At 37.2% G+C, this 24,875-nt stretch overlaps 1 protein-coding gene across 1 annotated transcript; it reads right to left on the bottom strand.

Moving 5' to 3' along the window:
* Nucleotides 1–1,125: 1,125 nt before the first annotated feature.
* On the bottom strand, nucleotides 1,126–17,721 carry ASIC5 (acid sensing ion channel subunit family member 5). The gene is made up of 10 exons (XM_074866610.1): nucleotides 17,682–17,721; nucleotides 13,853–14,159; nucleotides 11,698–11,929; nucleotides 10,465–10,584; nucleotides 9,346–9,495; nucleotides 8,626–8,773; nucleotides 7,054–7,110; nucleotides 4,793–4,961; nucleotides 1,950–2,041; nucleotides 1,126–1,325 (listed from the first exon to the last, which is right to left on the bottom strand). Exons 1-10 carry the CDS (start codon nucleotides 17,719–17,721, stop codon nucleotides 1,126–1,128), a joined length of 1,515 nt encoding a protein of 504 aa, XP_074722711.1.
* Nucleotides 17,722–24,875: the final 7,154 nt, after the last annotated feature.

Here is a 24,875-nt window from a genome sequence, read left to right as displayed (position 1 = left end):
TTGGGTAAGCATGGATTTGTTTAGAACTGTAGTCAGAGACCTATTCTAGAGAAAGAATTGTATTAAAGATATGCTGTATAATTTCATTGTATAAAGAAAAATTATCCTATTAACTCGAATATTTTAAAATTATTATGCTGTTTACTAAGATGTTGTACTTAAAAAGAACACAGCACCCCCCTCTGGTGCACGCTTCTTGTTCTAGGAGCTCGTGTGTGTGTGAGAGGTATCTATTTACACTACACTGTTACACCTCTTTGGAAGCTTATTTAATCACGAAAGTAATCTTTAAAAACATAAGACTCTAAACCACTATTGCTCCATAAGCCCACTCAGATGTAGGAAAGCACAGAATTTTTTCTGAACACTTTTAAAGAAATAAACATTCAGGCAGCCTGATTCAGCACCAAAGCTGAAAAAATTCTTACTGATTTTTAGTAAGACTTAGATGAAGCCTTTAGTCTTTATTATCATCTCTCATGACATTAAATGGTGAACTTAGCCTATGTTTGCCCACTTGCCATCCACTCAGATGCCCTACAGTTCTCTATAGTAGTTGGTAGATTAATGAGATTTATTTTTTTGATGCATTTCAGATAATACACTGTAGAAGTTAATGTTATCAGGCACACTCCTAATTCTGATAGGCAAAGCTATGATATTCTTCACTGGAACATGTAACAGTGGTAACCTACTAGCAAAGACTTCGTTGTTAATAAGGAATCTGCTTTTTCAGCAATGCTCTATCTTTATGGTGGTTAAGAAACCTGTGTGTTAATTTGACATGCGTGTTACTTCTCCTCATTCAAAATACAGAAGATAAAAGCTGGGTCAGAAATGCTAAATTACATTGTATGTCAGTATCACTTACTATGCTATTTAAAAAAATTGGTAATTCTTTACAATTTTAGGTAAAGATTACATTTTTCTTTACATGAGAAAAGAGACATTCTGAAGTTCATTTTTTAAAGTTACTTAGCACAGTTAAATAGTTCTAGGCAATAAAAGAAGCAGGATGAATAAAGAATGCAGGGAAGGGAGCAATGCAAAATACTACTGTCTCCTTTGTAACTTAAGAAGGAAAGGAAGTTGCAGAAACAATTAGTTTTGTGCTTCTACAATCCACTAACACTCTTGTATCCCCTTCTCTTTTTCCTTGTGTGTTGGTTGGTTCTGGGATGGATTGTTCCACTGAGGCATTTCAGGAGCTTTCAATAGAAGAAAGATGCACATCCAACAAAAGTTAGTAAAAATATACTCGAGCAGTTCTATGATTGTAATCATACTGGCACCACAAAATAATCCAAGCTGGCCACCTACATCAGCTGTAATAGAAGGAAATAAACATATGTCATCCTAAGCAGTTGGTTTAGTCTAGCAAGCAGACAAAACCCTGCTGGGTTCAAGTGTTAAATAAATTCAATATATATAATCCATCACTTTAAGAAAACAGAATTAATATTCTTAAGAATGTTTATTGGAGAAGACTAATGTGTTTCTTAAAATTCTAAATAAAGCAAGTACAACACAACACATCCTACTGTGAAGCAGATATTTAAAATACTTTCTACTTGTATGCCTTTTTAGCTGTTCTCTTGCTTCTCCTCCCCATGTTCTCCTTCTCTCCTCCAAATCCCATTAGCTTCACTGTTCTTACAGTCCTGTGTGTGATACAGAAATGAACTAGTGCCAAACTTAATTCTTACTCTCAGCTGCTGTCCATACTTCAGGTTCTTCAACGGAATGACAGGAAACAGTATCAAAGATGACCATGAGGCAGACATGATTATTATCATTATAATATAAAAAATACTGCTTTTTGTCTAGAAGCCCACATAGGCTATGACTTAGGAGGGGACAGAATAAAAAACCGGGCTGGTTTGTGTGGGTTTTTTTATTTTTAGATTAATTATTAATCAGCAATAAATAAATATTAAACATTCACTTACCAAGCAACTCAGATATAGTCAAGGCCTTCTGCTGCTGTGTTATTTTGTAGCTCAGATCATGATATTTAATGTCAATACGCACAAGGTTCTGCCTAATGACAAATACATACAATATTACTTGAGACCGTCAGGAGTGCTGTTCATTTTTACCAACACTTATCAGCATGGACTGAGTTCAGAGAGAGTGATGGTGTCTTTTAAAGAACAATTAGATGAGTGTTACCAAAATTAGTTAGATGACTGAAGGAAAAAAAAAAAAGGTGTCCTAATAACAACGTTTATAACAGGAGCTTATCAGAGGAGTAGATCTTCAGGCTATGTTTAAAAAGTAGATCTGTACTGTGAGACAGACTTATGCTTTTTAAGGGTCACAGATAGGCTTGAGTGGAAGTGTCAGACATCCTGATCTACAGTGGATACAGTGCTTGGAAGCATAGTCTACCACTCTTGGTTATATGTACCTGCATATTTAGTTAAATATGCTTATTTCAATTAGCATGTTTGTGCAGAAGAGCCCTTGTCCTATACTCGGATGTTTGGTTCTACCCTCTGCTAATAGCCTTGCTTACCTAATTGTGTTCTTGCCTGCTGTAAAAGCAGAAGAGTAGGTAAATGTCAGTTGGAGCAAGACCTGCAGAATGATTCAGTGTGAGTAAAGACCTCATCCTTTATGCTATCATGTCTACAGAAAATATTCTATTTAGGAGTTAAACAGAATCTAACATAATGGATGTGGAATAAAACAGACACAAAAACTGATTGCACACATAATGTTTTGACCTTTTAAGAATAAAAGTAGCAACTATTCTTCAGGAGTATGAACAACTGCAGATTTTTGGGTTGAGAGTAATAATGAGCTCATTAACAATATTCATGAAAATAAAGTATTTGCTATACAAAATAATCACTTCTATCTCTTTAGGTGATAATTCTAAAATTCAGGTAGCACTGAGTAATAAAAATAATCTTATTAATAAGACTTCCTACCATTGTCATGGAGTTGCTAGCAGAACTATCCAATAAATGTTTAACTTTTCCCTTCTTACATCTTCAGCAATCAATAGATCTCTACGCTGTATAGTTCAGAGTATGTACCCGTTAATATGTGGGTAGGATTCCTATTGGTTAAGGCTTGGTAACAGGGGAATGTTCTGTATTTGCTTAATTGAATAATTACTGGGTTGTGCATGATGTTTACAGACAATAAATAATCAACAAAGATAAAATGTCCTCAAAGGATTAATATCTTTAGCATATAACAACAGGTTTAATTTTCATAATCTTCATTGGGGACAGACTTTTTAACAGGGCCTGTAGTGATAGGACAAGGGGTAATGTTTTTTAAACTAAAAGAGGGTAGATTCAGAGCTAGGTATAAGGAGGAAACTTTTTATGATGGGGGTGGTGAAACACTGGAACAGGTTGCCCAGAGAGGTGGTAGATGCCCCATCCCTGGAAACATTCAAGGTCAGGCTGTATGGGCCTTTGAGCAACATAATCTAGTTGAAGATGTCCCTGCTCATTGCAGGGGGGGTTGGACTAGAAAACCCTTAAAGGTCCCTTCCAACCCAAACTATTCTATGATTCATATAGTTTCTGTTCACGAATAAACATATGCAAACATTGCAGACTGATGGCTTCAAGAGTGAGAAAACTGAAGTCACTGAAACATTTCATTAGCCAAATTTTCTACAGTTCTTTATAAACATATTTTGTTGTTGTGGATACCTTAAGTTCATGCAGCACCTGTCAATACTTATTTGTACTGCTGACATCTATGTCTGTGAGCAAGAGGCAATTCAGTCTATAAAACTGTTTAAAATGCTTTTGACAACTAGATTATATCTTTCTAGCAAAAAAATGTGGAAATCATTCTATTTTTGGATATATAATGCTTGTGTTTGCAATGAAATCTGGCATCAATTTATTATATTGTAACAGTAAGGCATGTATGCTCTGTTAAAGCATAAGTGTATATGATATCTCTCCTATGAATTTAAAAGTATGCAGGTTATGTCAGCTCAGCGCTACTACTGAGAGACCCAGCTCTATGCATAAATTCTACCACCACTTCCTGGATAAAAGGCATAGACAATACTGTTGAGACATGTTTTCATGCTAGAAGGTCTCTTCTTTAGGATATAGGCCTACTTTCTTTTGCTGTCTAGCGTTTTCAGTCACACAGATAGGACCATGTTATTTCACTCTTCTGCTACTTCAAGAGAATTAATATTGTACCAAATATTTTCTAAATAACTTTTATAATATAAATGGTATTAGTGAATTATACTAACAATAGAAAGATTATTAAACTTGTGACTTTATTGCTGCAATAAAACCTAGCTCTTTAGTGCTTATGAAGCTTCCTTTGGGAAGGGGTTGAGAGAAAAGAACAACTTTATGTAGCATCTATTTAAATTGTTCATTGACCTCAGCTGTGGAAGGGTGAAAATTTGTCTTTCCTATTGGATGGATTGATTATGTGGATTGTGGATAACCCTGCCCTTTCTTTATTCTTAATGGCAAAAGTGATAAAAAAACCTTCATTATAATAGATCAATGACACAGAAAGTAATTGAGAATGTTACTTTTTAATTGCAGTATCTATTTTGTGTTATCCACAAGTCTTAGATGTATCTAAGTATATTTTTTTATATATATGCATATGTATAAATGTTAACCAATTTTGTCTAAGAGATTATTTTATCTCACAGACGATGTTATTAATACCATGCATAAGAATATATTTTTAAAAGATCGTATTTACATCATACGTTCTTTAGTCTTCTCAGTTACAAGTAACCAATAATTTCTTTATTAGACAAGGTGTTAAGCAGGATTACCTGATGTATTCTGGGCTTTTCTTCAATTTTGCAGATAAGTATTTTATGGCTTTTTCCCCTCCAAAACTTGAATAGGTGACAGTGGTAGGATAATCCATTTCTTCACATGGGGCGGGGCATGTGGAATTGTGGGTTCCTACTGTACATAATCCTTTTATCTCTATATCATCTGAAATTTCAGGAGAGGGAGTTTACATAATATTCCTAAAAAAGCATACAGTTTAAAAACTTTTTTTAAAACTTATGAAATTACTTTTAACTGACTTTGATAAATGTTTGTTATCCCAAGAAAAGCGGATACTTACTAGGTTTGAAGGAACAAATAAGTATTTGTAACTGGTACTTGGCAAACTGGTGCACAGTATTAGGAGTTGAGATTTTTTTGGTCACTTTATCCAAAGAAATTCAGCATCTGTAAGTCTTTCTGCCTTCATTAGGACTTTATATGCTTATTTCTCATCCACAGTTAAACAGTAGGACAACAGAAGATTTTTCCATGTTCTTTGCTAGCTTTCTGATTACATATTTAGGTATATAATCCTTGGTCTTGATGTCTGCCTAGCTCATTTCAGTGCATAGAAACAGCTTTCAGAGCAATGCCAGTTGTAGTTTACTATCATCTGATAACTACATAAAAATCTTGGTAAGTTAAATTTGCTTTACCTTAACCCCTGCCTGCCATTTGGTAGTTGGGCTTATGACAGCTAAGAGGGTTTAGGGATAGATTTGTTTCTTCAAATACCAAAGAGAAGTCACAAAATTCTGCAGGTGTGGCTGCTCATGAAAGTGGGGAGCTAGTCCTCTGATGAAGCTCTAACAGAAAGAAATAGTCATAGACATCTGGAAAACTGGAGAAAATTCATGTAGAAGAAAAATGGTAAGGCATAAATATTTCCTGAAGCATAAACCATCACCTGAAGCCATCTGCTACTCTGACATGAATACCACAAGCTCCTGCTTCTGATGCTCTGTTTGTCCTGGTGCGGTGGTGGTCGTTGTGTCTGTTCCCTCTGCGTGTGGGCTTCTCGCTTTTGCAAACCGCAGGAAAAGAGATATTTCAGCCTGCTAGCTGAGGATTTGAGGTACTCTCCAGCGATGCTGGGGTTGTGGATTTCATTCTGGATAGCTGGCCTTTAGAGTTCCTAAAATAAATGTTGTCACCAATAGTAGGTCCCGCAGATACTGGATGAGTGTGCTGTCATTTGAGGTTTTGTTATCAGATGTCTAACCTCTCCTGTGCTGTAAAAGAAGACTTAACTTGGGGTCCTGGGGACCAGACACCTACAAGCCAGGTTAACCATGTACAGTACTGTGATGCCAGTTCCTTCTGGGGTCCAGCTCTGAATCCTATCCATCCTTGATAGGAATTGGGGGTCATTTTTGTTTATTGCTCAGTGGTTTCTTTGAAACTTGGTCACAGAATATCCATTAAATAAAGTAATATATGTATTTACACCATGACAGGCTATCAAAGATCATGATTATATAAGAATATGGAATCTATTTCAAAAGAGCCACAGGAAAAAGAATTAGTCATTATTCATAGTGGTAGATCTTCCCTCGATGTTGCACACACCTAATCAAAACAGAAATAAACCCCCACACAGGCCCCCCCAAACTTCTTAACCTACTTGGTACCTTAATCATCCATTCTGTTAGAAAGGGACTCATGTTACATAACAGAATCCAATACAATTAAAAAAGGTACTTCTCAGATTACCATTTGCAGTATTTTCCAGAAAGTCAGTTGTAGTGACTTACAAATTTCATATCTACTGTGTGCAGATTATTTGCTTATGGAAATGAATTGCATTTGGAGCACTCTGAAAATATATAATTCATTTTACTTTTGAAAAGATAAAACCTTGAAGTCCAATGATTTTGAATTATACTTTCTATTAGCAAACCTGTTATTACTGTTGTTCACTTTTCTGTCACAAACAAAAAAAAAATACAACACTGTAGCTTGAAAGATGATAGATACCATGAAGATGCAAAAATGCAATCCAGAGGCTTGATATCTGAAAACAGATTAATTGAATATTTTTCCATTTTAAACCATTTCTCATTACTAAAATGAATTCTTATGCTTTTTTAATTGGCATCTATTTAATGCTCTGTCTGGTCTCTATTTTTAGAATATTAAATGAACTGGGGTATGCTCTGTTTCAGTACTACTTTCAGTATTTTGTTTTAATTGATAGATATTGTCTACTATTTGGAATTGGCTTGGAAAATATGAATATGAAGTTATTACTTACAGACTGCTGGATAAACACAGTTGTAAAACTTCAGCAAATCACATTCTATTCCATTTCCTTAAAAATAAACAACACGCTTTAGGAACTTCAATTAATGATCTAACCCTTAGCTCTGTTTGTACTAAACTGAAATGTAATGTCATCAAAGCCTGCTCACCCCTTCAAATTTATCATTATACAACTGAGAAATCAATTCAGTTGGGCACAGTGTGGTTACCAACACCAAAAGGGGTACATAGTGAAAAGAGACAACTTGTTTGCTGTTGGAGCAAACATCTTTATTGTGTGTGCTAGCCAGAACTGCCCTTAAGGTTGTGGCTCACTCTGTGTTAGCCTGCTAAAGACATGAATTTCTGCTTTTTCTAGTGGAAATGAAAAAACAAAGTAGGGTAGACAAGATATATAATTACACCCCATAGGTTTCAGCAAAAGTTTTGAACTTCATGCATGAGTTGTTTGGAGACCTAAGGTGTATGTGATAGCACCCTGAGCTAACAGCAAAACTTTCAGATTTTTAGATGGTCTCCGTTTCACCCTAATTCTTCCCTTGCATGGAAATATTACTCAGCAGTTTAGCACACAGTTAGAGAAGGTGTTGCCCTCTAGCTAACTGTCAAAGTATAAAGCTCTCACCCTGAGGATGGGAGATCTAGACTTAATTTCCTTCTCAAACCCCTTTCCATGAGAGTTTCCAGGATGTTGCCAGACTCCTTTCCAAGAGGTTGTCAAACAAAGGCTAGAGACTACTCTTTAATGGATCTCCCTTAGTGAAAACATTCTACCTTGCTTGGGAATACTTAAAAATACATTGATGCAGAAAGTACAGGTGTGACAGTGGCTTTCTTGCCCACTAATTGTGAAAAAAGAGCTGTGAGAGCAGAGATTTGGGTTCCAGCTCTTGCTTCAGAGGAAGGTGACAATATTATCATTACTTCTAATGCTGAAAAGGTGGGAGGGAGGGGAGTGATCAGGGCTCAGTGTTACTGCTTTACATTTCTAGAGTGATTAAGATGCCTGGATTCTTGAGGGGAATATTACAGCATACACCTGTACTCTGCATTTCAGGCTGATTAGATGGCTCCATGCAGCTTTTTGGTTTTTGCAGAGCCCTCTTCTGGTGCCAGCCTCTTTCCATGGTCCATGTGGGGGACCTCAGTTTCTGTCTTCAAGCAATCAGTTCTGCTGTGGCTGCTAAACACCTGCAAAGCACGTTTTCTGTGGTACATATGAAAATCTGTGACTTCTTATGGATATAGTTCCAGCTTTTTAGGAAGTCAGGTTGAAGGGTACAGACTTGTCTCACAACCCTGAGGCATAATCTTTTCTTTCAATTCTTTTTGTCTGTATCTTAAGAATAGCCAATGACCCAGATGATAGGTCTAGAGCTGACCAAATATCTTGCTTGTTTTCTCTGAATTAAAAAAAAAAAAAAGACAAATTTATATAATTTTAATTAGTCCCAGCTGTAGATATCCCTCAAGCATGTGCCCCATCTCCTTTGCTGTTCAATAACAGGTGAGGTGTCCTAGCAAGATGATCAGTGTATGGTATGATGATATTCCTGAGAAATACCTGGAAGAACGAATGGCAAACAGCCACACCAGTCCTGTATGTACCGGGCTTTGCATTCCCGCAAACATCCATTAGTACTATAAATCTTGTGGTACTGAAGCTTTATATCAGGCTTGCACTCTCCCCAGGGGTATTCTTGGATAATTGACTGTGGGGCAATAATAACAGAAGATATATATATATTTTTTTTGTCTCTGTTTTAAATTTAGATATTTTCTCACATTTTCTAGTGCTGAAGGAAGCCTGTTGAGGACAGAAACAGTAACATTGTGATTTAAATAGAGGCAATTACAGTTTGTGCTTTTGGGATTATAAAATAATTTCCTCTCTCTCACAGCAAAAGTAGGGCTTGATCAGACAGCCTCATGCAGAAGCGTAGTCCACTCCACTTGGATTCTACCAGGAATTCAAGACAACCTTAATGATAACAATGTGTTCATGGGGAAATGCTGTGGTGTCCTTGTATCGTTATATGTCAGCGAGACTGTAAAATGTTAGGAAAGAAAGACTGACTAATAGATACAGATTATGAAGACCAGTGACATCCCACCCCCAAAATAGCAGCAACTTTCTTCGTGTCTGGAGGAAATGTTCTTTTTAGAAGTCATTTTGTCATGATGAATATTTTAACTTACAAAATATCTAATTCATTGTCACACTTCAGAAGAGAATTAGAGACAGTAAAGACCAGTATTTCCACTTGATGGACAAAGTCCTTACCTTCAACTGGCGGATTGCAACCTGTGCATGCATGCCGACTGGTGTTAATAAACCTAAACCATCAAAGCGTGGAAGCTCTTTGGGTGAATGGATAACAAAGGTTATACCGGCATCAGTATGACCAAGAGCAGGTTCATCAGTGAATTGTTCCTGATACAAAAAGAATTATTTAAAATAGTTTTGGCTTTGCTTACCATCTGACACTTTAGCTGTATTTAAAATGGTACTATGCTTTTTTATTTGGTCTTGTATCTGTAGTCACATTTTTGACAATTTACAGAAAAGTATAGAAGCAAACTGATTTGGATTTCCTTTGTTGATTATCTCTGTGGTTTTCCTTCCAGGCATTATAAACTTTCAGGTCTTTTAATTCCTTCTGTCATCTCCCAATTTCAAAAGCAAGTAGGCATAGATGAACATTTACTCATAAGTTGGATATTTGTTCCTCTGCTTGCAACTACCTATCCCTTTTCAGCAAACTTTCCATTACTCTCTCCAGAACCTGTCACTCCTGTCTCATAATTCCTAGAGAACAAAAGTGAATGTTTAAATCACTCATCACTCTAGATTTTAGTTTTCTTCCCTGATCTCACAAGGTGTTATTCCCTCAGTTTTCTGTTTTTTGTTGGTCAAAGACAATTCTAATAAGGTCAGAGACTATTTACAGTGCACAGACCAGATCTTAGCTGGCATTGAGCACTTACAGCTGCTGCTACTACTAAAATTCGGTACTACTAAGAAATTGGCACTATATGATGTTTCCTACTGGGCTTTTTATTGAAATGAAATTATGTTACCCCGAAGTGCTTGTATAAATGACATGTTTCAGTTGTAAGTGAACTGTGTGTGTATATAAATGTGCTCCCTCACAACTTTCAGAACCATTTTGCTGGGGACAGAGTCAATAATAATTCTGACTTTTTCAATCTGTCTTAGATCTTTCCTTTAAAGTACTCTCTCACTCAGAAACAGTCTTGATATAGAATTTTGTGCATGAAATTCTGAAGGGCTGTGTAAAACCAACCAAACACAAAAATAAACCCAAACCAAAACACTTCTACTCATCTATCTACAAGTTATTACACAATTTGTTGTTTATAATCATTAAGATAGCTGTACCTGTTGGACATCAAAAAGCAAATGTAAGCCTCTTCCAGACAAACTCACTCTTCTTGCTGGAAGATCATTGTGATTAAAAGTAAAGCAGTTTCCATATTCAGTGAAAACATGTTCAAAATCCTTCAATAAAGGAAAATAGGGAAGACTAAAATGAAAGAAAGATCACTTGAAGCTTCCTTAGTGAATTACAATGCAAGAGATGGATTACTGGGGTTGCTTTGGTTTTTTTTTCCCCCAAAGGCAGTGCTAAATACTACAATCAGAAAAGTGGTAATTGATGAAAGTATTCAAAAGTATTTATTCCCTTTCTATAGAGAATGAAGTTTAAAGGACAAATTTCACATTGTTTATTAATATCTGAGCTGCTCAGAATCATTTAATGAGGTCCTGTTGTTTTTCTATACTCGTTACATTATATAGAAATTATATATTCAAAAACAACTTGTTTAATTCTTCCAGTACATGTTTAGTGAAGACTGTTTCAAAACTAAATGTCGTGTTACATATGAAAGTACAATATTTGCATTTTTTCCCAAAGCCACCTCAGCATTTAATATGACTGCATCTCATTGCTTTAGTTTTATTTATTAGCACTAGTGTTTTTCAGTTAAAAGAACTCTCCAATGCCTAATTTTAGAAGCTACAGCGTATCTATAGATTAATCTGAAAGAATATACCTGACTTTCATGTTCACATTTTCTATTTAAGTTGGGAATTGCTCTCTGGAAGAATCGACATTAAATGGGATGATCATATTCTGTTGTCCAAAATTCCCAAAGATGGGCTATTTTCACCTCATTATTTAGAATTCCTCTGGACTCTGCATATAGTTACCCTGGCTGTCTATGTTCTTGACCTCAAGAACAAAACTACACAATCATGTAATGCAAAGAAACTGACCTTCGTTACAGGCTATTTATGGAAAAGGTTGTTAGATACAGCCTGGAGGTATGACAGCTTTCAAAGGCTGCTATCTGTGCAGAAGTGGCACTAGGCAGAGACCAATTTAGACTGAAATCCCATTTTACAGCTCAGTTCAGCAGGCTGTCTCTGCATTCAGTGGGAGAATCGGAGTCCTCAGCATGACTTAGAGCAGGACTTTTTTCCTCCATTGTCTGACTATAAAGGGAAAACAGGGGGAATAGCTGGCAAAGCTAGATGTCTCAAGTTGAGTGGTGAGAATATATCCCCTTCCCCTCCATGCTACTGTTTTAGTAAAATAAGCATATTTACCTGTGGGTAACATGGCTTTCCAAAAAATTCACATTCTAGTAATGTGCTGCTGTTCAGATAAAACCCATTTTTCCTTGTAAAGTCTTTGATGCTGAAGTTCTGGTTCCCAAGAAGGAAATCATTTAGCTCTTGAGAATATTTATCTTCCACAGCAAATTTCTGGAGAACTCCAGAAACAATGTTCCAAATGAAAAAAATTATTTTGAGGTTGCTTACTGCATGAGCTTGAAACCTGTCAGTGGGAAGGAGAAAGATTTCTGCAGAGTTATAGGACTGATCTCAAGGCTGCTCTTGCCAAATCTGTGACGTGTTTTTTTGTCTACTTGCAAACTATAAGTGATTCTTGCCCACCATGCTGCATGTGGTTCTCTATGACATGAATAAACAAGTGTCTATTTCTAGGAAAGTATTTTCCATATCTGAAAACAGAAAATGGACACCTTCTCATGACTCATTCTGGTCAGTCATCTTGGAAACATTTCTGTTGTGTGTGGTTGTTTATTAAAAAAAAAAAAAACAACAAAAAAACCACCCAAAAAACCCCCCAAAACCCCAAGTAGATTAACTGTCTGCATAAGCCAGCAACCAGGTTTGAACAATTGCATTTACATGTGGGAAACTAGCTGGAAGGAGGTGTTCCTTTAAAAAATGCTCTCTTCTGTCATTTAGAAAATTGATTTCAAAGTGCATTTGCAGTAATCTCATATACCTGCTTTATGAAGGCACTACTCCCCAGTGTAGAGACAGTCTACTTCCCCAAGAGCTCTGTGGCTGCTGACACAGTGGTATAAACCAAGGGTGATCCTTACTCCTAGAATCCCCTTGAAAAATCTCAAAAACATAAGGCGTTAGAGGTACTTTCCTGATGTACAGCATTGAAGTCCTTTGTTGAAGTAAATTAAGGGTTTTCAGAACAGTTATAAGTTTGAAAAGAGAACAAACACAAATGAATACAATACCATCTTCTTTAAAATTGTTATTTTATATAATCCTATTTTAAAAAACATATCAGTATATGTATAATAGATCTTAATGCCCCAACTTGAGGAAGATTAGTAGGAACAACTCTTCACAACTGAATTTGAGGCAAAAACTAAATATAAAGGTAGATCTGTGCCTCTTTCTCCTACCAACAAAAAAGCCTGGTTACTAAAAATGGGAGGGAAGGATAAGCACAATATGAACAACATATGGATGTGGCAGCAAACTGTCGCTTAGGTGGACAACCACCATGCTCAGTAGCTAACTATTTACTTACAATGGGCTGCTACTGTAGTTACAAGAACTGAGGCATTTTTATTAGACAGCCCACTGTAATCAAGAGGGACTTCTATCCGCAGTGTATGTTGTGCAGTATAGTCCAGGATGGCTTGATGCAGAGCAATGGGAGGGAGCAGTAGTGAGGCAGGATGGCTCCAGGTGCTTGAGACTTGGACTTCTGGCTGATTCTACCAGTAAAACATAGAAGATATGAAAACTTACCGTTCTTGAGGAAACGATGTGGGTAAACTTTCTGTATTTCTAAAACTGTTCTTAAATTACACATTTACATGTTATTACATTATTTTCAGAGTGGCTGCATCTGAATCTTTGCCATTATCTTCAAATGTAGAAATCTGTAGTGAAGTTCCTGCTTAGATACATGACTTCCAAACAAACCAAATGCTTTCCTCCTGCATATACTACTGACATCAGCTCAAACCATAAAGGCTGAGCACCTCTGAAAAAAAAAGTATCTACTTTGCCTAAGATTTCTACATTTATATGAGGTTTCTATTTGAATCTCTCTATTTGCAAATCTTGTCTTTTATTTTTGACTTGGATGTGACTCATGGCTGTCCTTAGTTACACTGTAGAAGCAACACTCATACACAGAACAACACCAGAGAGGTGTTTTTCTACTCCAATTTATGGTCTGAAACCTAAAAATCTGTAACGCAATTGTTAATCTGAAGGAGGGGGGAGATTAGAAAAACAACCTCTCTGCCTTGATTTGCTCTGCTTTTAAATATTATGTGGTGGTGTGGAAGACATGACCCTCAGAGCCATATTTTTCCTTGTTTTATCTGATTTGTTCAAGGAAGTTGTAGAACCTGACTGCTTTCAGATAAAGAGGTGTTGCCTCTCAAGAGCAAACAACAAACATAACTTTTACCTGTTCAAGTTGCAAAAAGTCACAGCAGGGAATTTGACATTTTCCACATACTGAACTACCACTGTAGTTGTGGTTGGCCAACTGAAGTAGTAAATGAAGCGACTGTAGATTTGCCAGACAACAATGGCAAGACAGCCTGCGACTACTGACAGCCACAGCACTTTGCGAGTCTTGCTCTGCGTTTGAACAATATTATGTACTCCATGAAATGAAGTAGATGAAGCAAACTCCTGATGATACTTCCTTCTGTTTTCCAAATGTGGCAGCAGCTTCTTTATTAAGTACAATCGTATCTTTTCCAATATTCCTTAATATGGAACAAAGTGAAAATATTTTTTAAATTAGCATTTAAATGGCACTTAAGAAAGGAAACCACATAATTTTGATATTGGAAAGCAGTTGTAAAATTTCTCTTTATTTGTAAATTCTTTCTTTAAGTAGTGAACTTGCTTCTGACGATGGAAGAGTTGTGTGCTAAGAGATGAGCTCAGTGCTGCCTGAGAGCAGACTATATTTTGCAATATTTTAAGCACACAAATTTTTAAGCACATTAGTATAAAAGAGTAGTTCCACTTCTGTGGAAAAGATTGGATTTTGACATACCTCAGTGATCTGAAACCACAGGTTGCTGTGGACCTACTGTGAAAAGCTAAACATCTGATTTTTACAGAAACATCCCATTAAAGGCCTGGTCCTTCATACTTGCCCTGAGAATTAAGGTAAAAAGGGAATGATATGGAATGATACGAAAGGGAGTTTCACTCTTTCACTATTAAAAGTTTTGGGATAAAACTTGAAAGGTTACAAGTTCAAAAGGAAATCTATTCTTATTTTAGGTTTGTACTTGTCTGGTTCCATAACTTTGAAACATGAATGTTTTAGTTTTCATTTACCCCATGTTTTCTACAACTTGATGTTAAAAAAACAAATCAAAACATTTTTAAAATCTTAGTTTAAGAGCTATAACAATAGTTAATATAATCGATACCTGGAAATGCAATCATTTTCTTATGCTTATTGCTGAATGATCTTTTGAGCATGGATTTGAACAGGATGTTCTCTCTCAAAACATCCAAGTGAGGGAAACTTAGTAAGACCTTTCTTGTATCTAGTCATAATTGGACTAGTCTCTTTTCAAAGTGCTTCATTTACAGATTGTTATCTGCTATTTTATTCCATCATTAAGAAAGTCCGTAAGAACAGTGAATCAAAGAAAGTTCATGAGACAATAATAATTAGGATCTAAAAATATATTATTTAGATCAGTGTTTAACAGCTATTAAATGCTTCCCTACTTCTGTTTTTTAACAAAAAAAAATAGATTTAATAGTGTGGCATATGTGGTAGGAAGAGAATATACCCTTTATAAGACTGGTTTACTTGAGACTATTACAGTTGGGCAGAGGAAGAAAGGGCTGTAAGAGTCATTTGCCAAAGCTATTGTGACTACACCAGCACTCTGGGATGTTGCTTTAGTCTCTGGACTGCGATAATGGAATCCCAGATGGTGCTGGATTTCAAAATGTTTCTGAAGGGAAAGAATTTTCTTTATGTTGTTCTTTAAAGATCTATGTAAGAACTTTGATCGATACTGGTATAATTTACTGTGAGTCCTTTTTATCTTCTGGAAAACTATTCAAAAGTTTCTCTCTAGCTCTAGTGACTATTGGATCCCATTGCATAGCTGTTCAGCCATGTGTGTTCTTGTATATCACACTGAAATGGAGTGGATTTCTGGTTTTGCTGTAGGTTTTTCTCTCACCAGCACGCATGCAGTGGGACAAGCACTTTGCATGCTGCCTGAATTAACAGCAGAACAAAGTAAATTCGTAGCATGAGTCTGCATCTGCTGCCCATAGACTCAAATTAGAGACTAGAAGCAGATCAGACCCTTTTCTTTAGGGAAAGTGGTGTGTGTGTTTATTCCTCCTGAACACTGTGCTAGGTAAGGGAATGATAGCATATGCCTACATAAATGTCCATTGCCATCAAAACCCACTAGTAGCTTAATCAGCAGAAATGCAACTTAGAATCTATGCAAATATGTAACTAAACAGTATTTCAGCTCTTGTGCATAGCTGCTACAGTAAGCATACATGATGCTTTATCTGATTGCAAAAGTTTTGCTGTTAATGCGTAAGATTATCTAACATCACACTGCTGCTTTCATTAGTCACCAGTGTAATTAGCACTACTAGGTGAGTGTCTTTAAGAATATTTACTTTCAGATTTCATTAGAAAATGCTATAATTAAAAAAAAAAAAAGAAAGAAAAAAGGTTAACTACTCTACGTAGGGTCAAGTGATAAATTTCTAGTATGAAATTTCTCACATGCTGGATTGGAAAATAGTATGAAATGTGTAAATTGGGACTAGCCATTTATTTTGGGATTTGATCTGTTTATGAGGAATAGGTACATTCCAGTGATATATAATTAATAATAGAATGGTTATTCCAGGTTTCAGTTAATGAATAGTAAAATAATACACCACAATAATAGGTGGCTGTGAGATTATAAATGATTAACCCTTCATCCTATGCTGTGCAAAATTTAGGCTGTGTGTACCTGGACTAAGGTTGTGCAACCAACACAGCTGAACTAGCCGTGAGTTAGAGTATCCAAGCTGCTGCTAGATAGACAGTAAGGTCTTGCAAGACCTTAGACATATTAGACAATAGCATCTTGAGAGTGCTATGTTCTTTTAGTAACAATACAAAGTACATTTAATGTAGACACTACAATAAATAATATTTTTGTCAAAGATGTGAATAAAACCAATATTTATAGAAGAACCAAATAGCAGAGGATGCATAAGTGAAAAGGCAAGGAGGTAACTAAATGAGAGGAATCCAGGTCCAGGAGCAAACCACTTGTTTGGAGCTAAATATAAAACATGCATATAAAGAACTAGTAAGGTAGCTCATAGGTTCAGGATGGGCTGCAGATGCCTTGCCTCAGGAAACACTGATTACTGGAGAAGTCCCAAGAACCATCATGGTTAGTCAGATAAACCTGATTTTCCAGTCCAGGTTGTTAAAGAAGAAATTACTTCCCTGCATGTATGGCCAGGGATATACTGTGGAAACTTATATAAAAACCTCAGAAATTCACAGTACCTTTAATGTTAACACTGAATTGAATATAAAGGGGTTTTAAACTTCAGTAAGCGGGTAACTGATCACAATCTATAACTATTTGTATAGGGAACTGATAGATAATAGTAATAGGCTCTTAGATCTAGTGGGGAAAAATATATACAGGACCCATTGGGAAGAACTGGAAGCTAGGCTCTTGAACAGCAGAAATAATGTGCAACAGTTCTATATTTGTATTCCCAATGTTTAATTGTGATTGAATTTTCATTAATGAACATATTAAAAAAAGATGGCTTTTTAAAAGATGGCTCATCTTCAGCCAGAGCTCTTACCTGGAAGGAGTTATTTCAGGAAGTTATATGTGGCCTCTCTGGGAGGGTTAGTTAGTTTAGATAGATTTGTGATTTCCTCTTTGCCTTAATCTAAAAATCATTACAATATGGTATCATTCAGAGAAATAATTGCCTAGTTAAAACTGTGTTAACTTTATTCTAAATGCATAAAGGACCAATAGTTAGAGACTTTTCTTCACTTCTTAAGTAAGTGTACAGGTTTTTTTCTACAAACATCTCTCCCTTCTTTATATTTTGAAAATGCACACTACTGCTGGTTTTGGACAAGGTTACAAGAGAAAGGAGACAGATTTTCTCATTTTGGTTGTCAGTTCTAGAAAAAAACTACCAAAATATAAAAAAACTCTTGGTACAGCACTCTAAAATGTCTAGTCACATACCTTTAGCATCCGATTGAATGAATCTCCCAAGCTGGTCCATGAGGCTGTGCTTATTTCAGTAAGGAAGGAATGGTTAATAAGCTGCCTTATCACTGTGATCATTGCTAGGTAATGGCTTTTATAGAAAACTAAATGGGAGGTGATACTTGATGACACATAACACTGGGCAATTTACCTGCCGGGGTTGCTATGTTTTGCCTTTAAATAACATGGTCTGCAACATAAAAGAGAAGATTATTTTTATGACAGGATCAGATGTATGTATTTATATACATTTCAAGTACATGTTATAGTAATAATAGTACAAATGCAGGCTTGTCTTATGTGTTGCATCACCTTGCAAATTTCTTTCATATTTTTTCCTTTTATTTCAGAAAGACCAATTATCTTCACTAAAATACTGTGCTGTTCAGAACTGAATAGATTCTCTTTAAGTAGATAAGGAGTCGTTCCTGCTCTGGAGGGCAATAAATGTCTGCCACTAGGCTCCCACCAGCATCAGGATGCAGTGCATCCACACTTTGAACAGCTGTCTTCATAATCAGCTCCAGATTTCATGTTCTGATAGGCTTTAGCAAAAATGAGCTGTTATTCCTGTGAACTAACCCTGTGGGTAAGGATGAATATGCATGCAGAACCAATCATTCCAGTAACTCCTTATGAAAAGGATATGTGTTAGATGTGTGGTATGACCTTGTTTGAAATTTGTTTCAAGGAAAGAACTGAGCATCTAATAAAAAGTAATAAAAAATAGTAGAAAATTCAGACCCAGAATGTGCTTGATTAATGCCTTAGGTAATGATAAAATAAACTCTTCACATCCCCTCTCTGATCTGCAGGGGATGGGAATGGCTGCTGCTTCTTTCATTCACTCTCTTAGTAATGGTCCTGTTGATTGCCCACAATGTCCTTGGGTTATCAGGTGTATTAGCCTGGCCCCTCAGTGCCTCACTGTCTAATTGTTTGCTGACTGTTTTCTGGCCATGTTGTTCAAGCTACAAGCTGCAAGGTAAAGCACTGAACTCCATTTAGTCATTCCTGTGTGACAAGCAGAAGATTTCTGCACTCAGCTTCAATCCCAGCTCTGTTTGTCACTTTTGCCTCACCGATGAGGCTCTCTGCTGGAGCAAGCTTTGCACAGCACTTGTGTTCACTCAAGCAGCAAAGTGCTTAACAGTAAACTGGTTTTCAACATCTGTATATAACTCGACCACATCTAATGCGCTGCTGAGCAGTAGTTTGCAGATCCGTTGCGTCCTATTAATGCAGACCACTCTAATTCACAGAACCCCGACAACGCCTCTTGCTTGAGTTGCTTGAGTTCTTAAAGCAAATTATGTCAGTCTTTTATACCACTGTGTGCATACAATTAAGGAGTACAAACTGTAGGTTGCTCTCTACACATCAATACAATTCATCTTACCTTTTTTTTAAAAAAAAATTCTGTGAGTTGAGGTCTTACAAAGAGTCTTCATGCTTATATAATACTTTAGATGGATATGACTTGTGTTTTCTGTTTGTTTTTTTTTTTTTTTTTCCATGATAAATTAATTTTTTAAATTTTCTTTCTTTTATGGTTGTTTTACATTAATTCTTAAGCAAACACTAGGGGGCGAAGACCAACCATCTTGTATTTGTTCATCTTTCCCAAATGGCTTGCACAAATAGCTTTCAGATTACAAATTGGTCATAGGGAGCTTGGTTTGTCCGCTCACACCTTGAAGTGTGTATCTGGTTATCTAAACAGCCCATTCCCTAATACTTAATGCAGTAAAGGGTAGGAAAACCAACCAATGATAGAGGTGGTCATGATTCTTTGTATTCATATGTATTGTAAATTTTGTACTCAAAATGTTATTTGAAGTCAGTCCTCATTGCTGCTCAGTTCTTCTTTTATGGTGCTAACTTTAAAAAAAAAAAATGCTGCACCCCAACATAACTACATAGCTATTTGCTGAGACAAATAGATAATGTGTTTCTGATAAAATTGTTTCTTTATAGCCTAGTTGCAGCAAAATGTCTTGTAGGAACTCTTACGGGCTGCAGAGAGAAAACAATCTTCTAGTTATACAGGTCAAGTATAATTCTTTCCATCTCTCTTAATAGGCCATATTTTCTACATCAAGCATTCATTGTACTTGCCATTCTCTTCTGAGTCCTTTCCAAGTGGTCTTCATCTTTCTCGAAGAGTGGTGCCCAGGACATAATACAACAGACAAATTCTTTCTGATACTGAATGGAAAGGAGGGTTTCCATGCCATATAGAAAGCTTGCATTTAAAATTTTCCATATAAAATTTGCACTTTTCACAGTTTTGCCTTTTGTTCCTTAACATGTTATTTTTTAATAACTGAAACATACAGATAATTTCTAAAAAATTCCTTTTTTGCTAGTTTGGTTATCACAACTGAAGGTCAAGAGTACTATTCTCTACATTACTGAAGCTACACATTATTTATTTCAGTGCATTAAGACAATTTTGTATTCTAGCCCCCATCTGTCAGCATGCCATTATACCTTCTAGACTGTTCTCATTTGTCAGTTAAAGAAGTGTACAACCTATTCCATCATCCAAGCCATTAATGATAACACTGAATAGCATCAGATTAGCAAATTGTTATCAGCGTTTGTCCTGAACCAGCCCTTTGCACTTGCTAGCCAGCTGTACCATGGAGTAAACAGCAGCATGAATTGAACCATGTGAAGGCACAGGAGTAGATTATGGCTCCAGATTTTGACTTCATTGTACCCAACTGGTAACCAGGATTCAGGTGTTTGGGAGGGAAGAAACAACAACTGCCTTCTAAAGAATTGCACCTTGCAATGTGTGGTTGCAAGGCATTAAAAGAGGGTAGGTTTGCCTTGGGACAACACTGTGGCATGTATTCAAGATATGTTATTTTTCCTAAGTTTATAGTTTGGCTGATATTGATACATTTCACTGATAAAAAAAGAAGTTTTGGCAGTAGCAGTGAAGAAACGTTTTCTCCATACTTGGGAAATAATTATCAGTCAGAACATGAGGAAAATAAATTGTTCCTCTGGGACACTTCAGCGAGCAGGCTGCTTTACTGCCGGAGTACAGCTTGCAGATAACCCATGAAAGCACAGTCATCATGAATGCTGTATATTTAGAAAATACACGTGTAGGAGGAACTGGTGGTAAACTAAGAAGAGTTCCTTTTTAAACACAGCTTGGGGCAGAAGATTTGGTACCAGCATCAAGAGGGTCAGACACTGTGCAATGTGAAAGAAATTCTGCTGTATTCTGCTGAGCCACAAATGATAGATGGAAGTGGGGGGATTGTGCTGGGACATGTGAAACATAAATGGAAGTTAAAGGTATGTGGAGAAGTGTCGACACAGTTCTTTGTGTTTAAGAAGTAGAACAAATACAATATTTAACAAAAAAAAAAATCCTTGCAGCACTATCTCTTCTCTTTGTTTGTAGTTTGCAAGACCTTGAGCTCTGTTCCTCCCCCAAGTACAAATGTCTGATTGGATTATTAATATTGCATCAACTTTAAACTTGTTTGTTTTAGCCTTGAGTCACTAAATTTTATTTTTCTTAAAACTGACTGTTAATTTCAAATGCTAACTAAATAGCAAGTCCAGTTTTGAAAAATCACAAAACAGTCATGTTTTGGTGCCAAATTTATCTTCTCCTCTTCACCTTCCTTTTATGTGTCCTTATCCACCTGTCTGTCTCTTGTTATATTACTAAACTGGCTGGGAAAGTGATTTTTTTGTTCAGTGCTTGTTTAACAATCAGCACCGTGAGGTAGACTTAGGCTACTGGGTGCTTCACCTGTGCAATTTGAGTTGCACTTTGTCAACAAAAACCTACCAGTAGCTGCTGTACTGCATTTCACTATTATAGTTGTTGGTTTATTGTCCAAGAGACAAGTCCTTTCATCAGTATAATTTTATGGAACTAACAATGCTCACATCTATACATGAAAAATGTATTTGCCTTTTGAATGCTTCATCTCAAAAAGGTCACAACAGAATCTGCACAAGTGCAGAAAAGGGTGACTGGGACTATAAAGGTACAGTATAGTTATTTCTCACAAGCTCATAAACCATGACAGTACCAAACAGAAATTAAAATTACTCGATTACTTGGAAGGAAGTTTGAAACTAGCACAGGGAAATATTATTTCACATGATACGCGCTTCAATTATAGAACTCATTGCTGCAGGCTGTGGATTCACAGAAGGATTATGAAGTGCAAGGAAGGACACAGGTATCTTAGGAAGTCCTGGACCATCAACATTGGAAAGTTAGATGAATATACTTGGGGAAATTATCTCACTGTAAGCTTGCCTTTGTTTTTTTTTTGGTTTTTTTTGTTTGTTTGGTTGGTGGTTTTTTTTTTTTTTTAATGAATGTTTGTTTTGTTCTAATAGCTCTTCCCAAGACATCTGCTACTTTCTATTAGAAACTCTTCACCATGGTGTGACCTGCTTGGATCTTTTATCCAATTCACTGCAGCCACTGTTACGTAGGTAAAAGCCATCTGTGCTGGATAATTCCTACTCTAATTCATAGAATCATAGAATGGTTTGGGTTGTAAGGGACCTTAAACATCATCTAGTTCCAACCCCTCTGCCATGGGCAGGGACACCTTCCACTAGACCAGGTTGCTCAAAGCCCCGTCCAACCTGGCCTTGAACAGTTCCAGCGAGGGGGCAGCCACAACCTCTCTAGACAACCTGTTCCCGTGTCTCACTACCCTTACAATAAAGAATTTCTTCCTTATATCTAACATAAATCTACCCTCTTTCAGTTTAAAAACATAATCCCTCATCCTATCCCTACACTCCCTGATAAAAAGTCCCTCCCCATCTTCCCTGCAGGCCCCCTTTAAGTACTGGAAGGCCACTATAAGGTCTCCCTGGAGCCTTCTCCAGGCTGAACAACCCCAATTCTCTCAGCCTGTCCTCACAGGGGAGGTGCTCCAGCCCCCTGATGATCTTTGCGGCCTCCTCTGGACCCGCTCAAGCAGGCCCATGTCCTTATGTTGGGGGCCCCAGAGCTGGACACAGCACTGCAGGTGGGGTCTCAGGAGAATGGAGTAGAGGGGGAGAACCACCTCCCTTGACCTGCTGGCTACACTTCTCTTGATGCAGCCCAGGATATGGTTGGCTTTCTGGGCTGTGAGTGCACATTGCTGGCTCATAGTTTTCCATTCACTAATACCCCCACGTCATTCTGCGCAGAGCTGCTCTCAATCCACTCATTGCCCAGCCTGTATTTGTGCTTGGGATTGCCCTGACCTATGTGCAGGACTTTGCACTTGGCCTTGTTGAACTTCATGAGGTTTGCACAGACCCACCTCTCAAGCCTGTCCAGGTGCCTCTGGATGGCACATCCCTTCCCTCCAGTATCAAGACTGCACCACACAGCTTGGTGTCGTTGGTAAACTTGCTGAGGGTGCACTCAATCCCACTGTTCATGCTGCCAACAAAGATGTTAAACAGCGCCAGTCCCAATACCGACCCCTGAGGAACACCACTCGTTACTGCTCTCCACTCTGACATCGAACTGTTGACAGCAACTCTTTGAGTGCAACCATCCAGCCAATTCCTTATCCACCAAGTAGTGCATCCATCAAATCCATGTCTCTAAATTGGAGACAAGGATGTTGTGCGGGACAGTGTCAAATGCTTTGCACAGGTTCAGGTAGACAAGTCCCAGGTAATTCTGGGACAACAGTGTTGGGAAGCTTCATACGTCACTTGTTTGTAGCAGGTCTCCAAGCCCTTTGTTCAAGTTAATGAACATCGGAAAAACAAATTGATCTGTGATGATTTTGTAATCAGAATGAGGGTCTGAACAGAAGAATGGGTGGCACTGCCCAAATGATTTGTGTGTGCACTTTTTCTTCTCCATAAGTGATTTCATGTAGGATAACTTGAGATTTGGCTTAGGTGAACAGTTCGCTTCTAATTTTGTAGGAGAGAAGAGTGTTCTTGGATTCATGACAATAGATAGGAGGTAATTCTTCCTTTCCTGTCCTCATCATACTAATGTTTTAGACATAGAGCCCCACACAGTGAGAACATACAGTCTTTTGGCTCCAGCTGTATCTAGAAAATACGCTACAGGCCACCTCTGCCTTACATCAAATCTCCTCTTAGCCAGGCTAGAGAGTGGTTCCCTTTTTGTTCATATGAATCACTTCTCTCAGTCTAAGTAAGTTCAGTTTGTCTCTGCTCTGAAACCCTGTTGCAGCTGAGATAAGCAAAGCTAGCCCAGCCATGCCATGTCTACTTGAGGAAGGGGAGGTAAACAGAAAGGGGACGAGGGTCGATTAAAAAGGGTGCTTAACGATTCCCATGCTTGGTCATAAATGCCATGACAGTTCATTTGAAGGCCACAAAGTACAGTTCTGGGAAGCTGTGGGGTTTTTTTTTCTGCTGTGTTTAACTGTTTGTCTTGTATTTAGCCCAGTCACAAAACAGAATATTCTCACTGACTGCTGAAGGTTAGAGTTCTCTGATATCTTTCTGGGATGAACAGAAGTCTTTCTGTCTGACTTTCATGCTTTAAAAGTAAGTAAACAAATAACTAAATAAAAGCTCAAGGACACACACACACTCTTGGTTTTCATAGCCTTGCTTAGTCATCCACAGCATGAACAGCAAGTTGTGTGGTGGTTACATCTGCTTCTATGTGGTTCTGAGTGTTCAGCATGAAAAAGGAAAATGATGGTGCTTTCTGAGAAAAAAGTACTACTGTCAATTAAAACTAATGTTATATTTTGCTTTCAGATATATTCACATGGAAGAGCTTTTTTTCATCAAGACTCATTTGTGACTATACTAATATAAAGAGATGTCAAAGCAGCTGTAAAATCTGTGTCAGGGCATAAAGGCCACTCAAACCGTTCAAAGTAAAATCAGGTCCTTACAGTGAGCCCAAATTTGAGCAGCATTGCAGAAGCACATTTATTTCTAAGGGTGTCTGCAGCCACACCAGAGTTTAGGGCTCTTGAGTTGATCCATACCTGAGGGCTCTTTTAATCTGTGCTATCATCTATGCTGCTAACAATTTCATAATAAGGTAGTACAAATAACTTTTTAAAAATTTTTTTTAGTACCAAGTTCATTACACACTTGTGAAGCCTTACTGAGATCAGATGAAGACAGCTAGTAAGATGAATGAATGATAGTTCTGCATTGTCTATG

The sequence above is a fragment of the Strix uralensis genome, chromosome 4 (genome assembly GCF_047716275.1).
Source record: "Strix uralensis isolate ZFMK-TIS-50842 chromosome 4, bStrUra1, whole genome shotgun sequence".
NCBI lineage: Eukaryota > Metazoa > Chordata > Aves > Strigiformes > Strigidae > Strix > Strix uralensis.
The sequence above is the reverse complement of the archived record's forward strand: the minus strand, read 5'-3'. Positions and strand labels throughout refer to the sequence as shown.

Excerpts from the sequence above, each read along its gene's own strand:
- ASIC5 (XM_074866610.1), bottom strand. The coding sequence starts at position 17,721 with ATGGACCAGCTTGGGAGATTCATTCAATCGGATGCTAAAG. Across the intron at positions 14,160-17,681 it reads CATTCAATCGGATGCTAAAG|GAATATTGGAAAAGATACGA; the intron begins GTATGTGACTAG and ends TTCCATATTAAG. Across the intron at positions 4,962-7,053 it reads CTGTGTTTATCCAGCAGTCT|ATGATATAGAGATAAAAGGA; the intron begins GTAAGTAATAAC and ends CTGAAATTTCAG.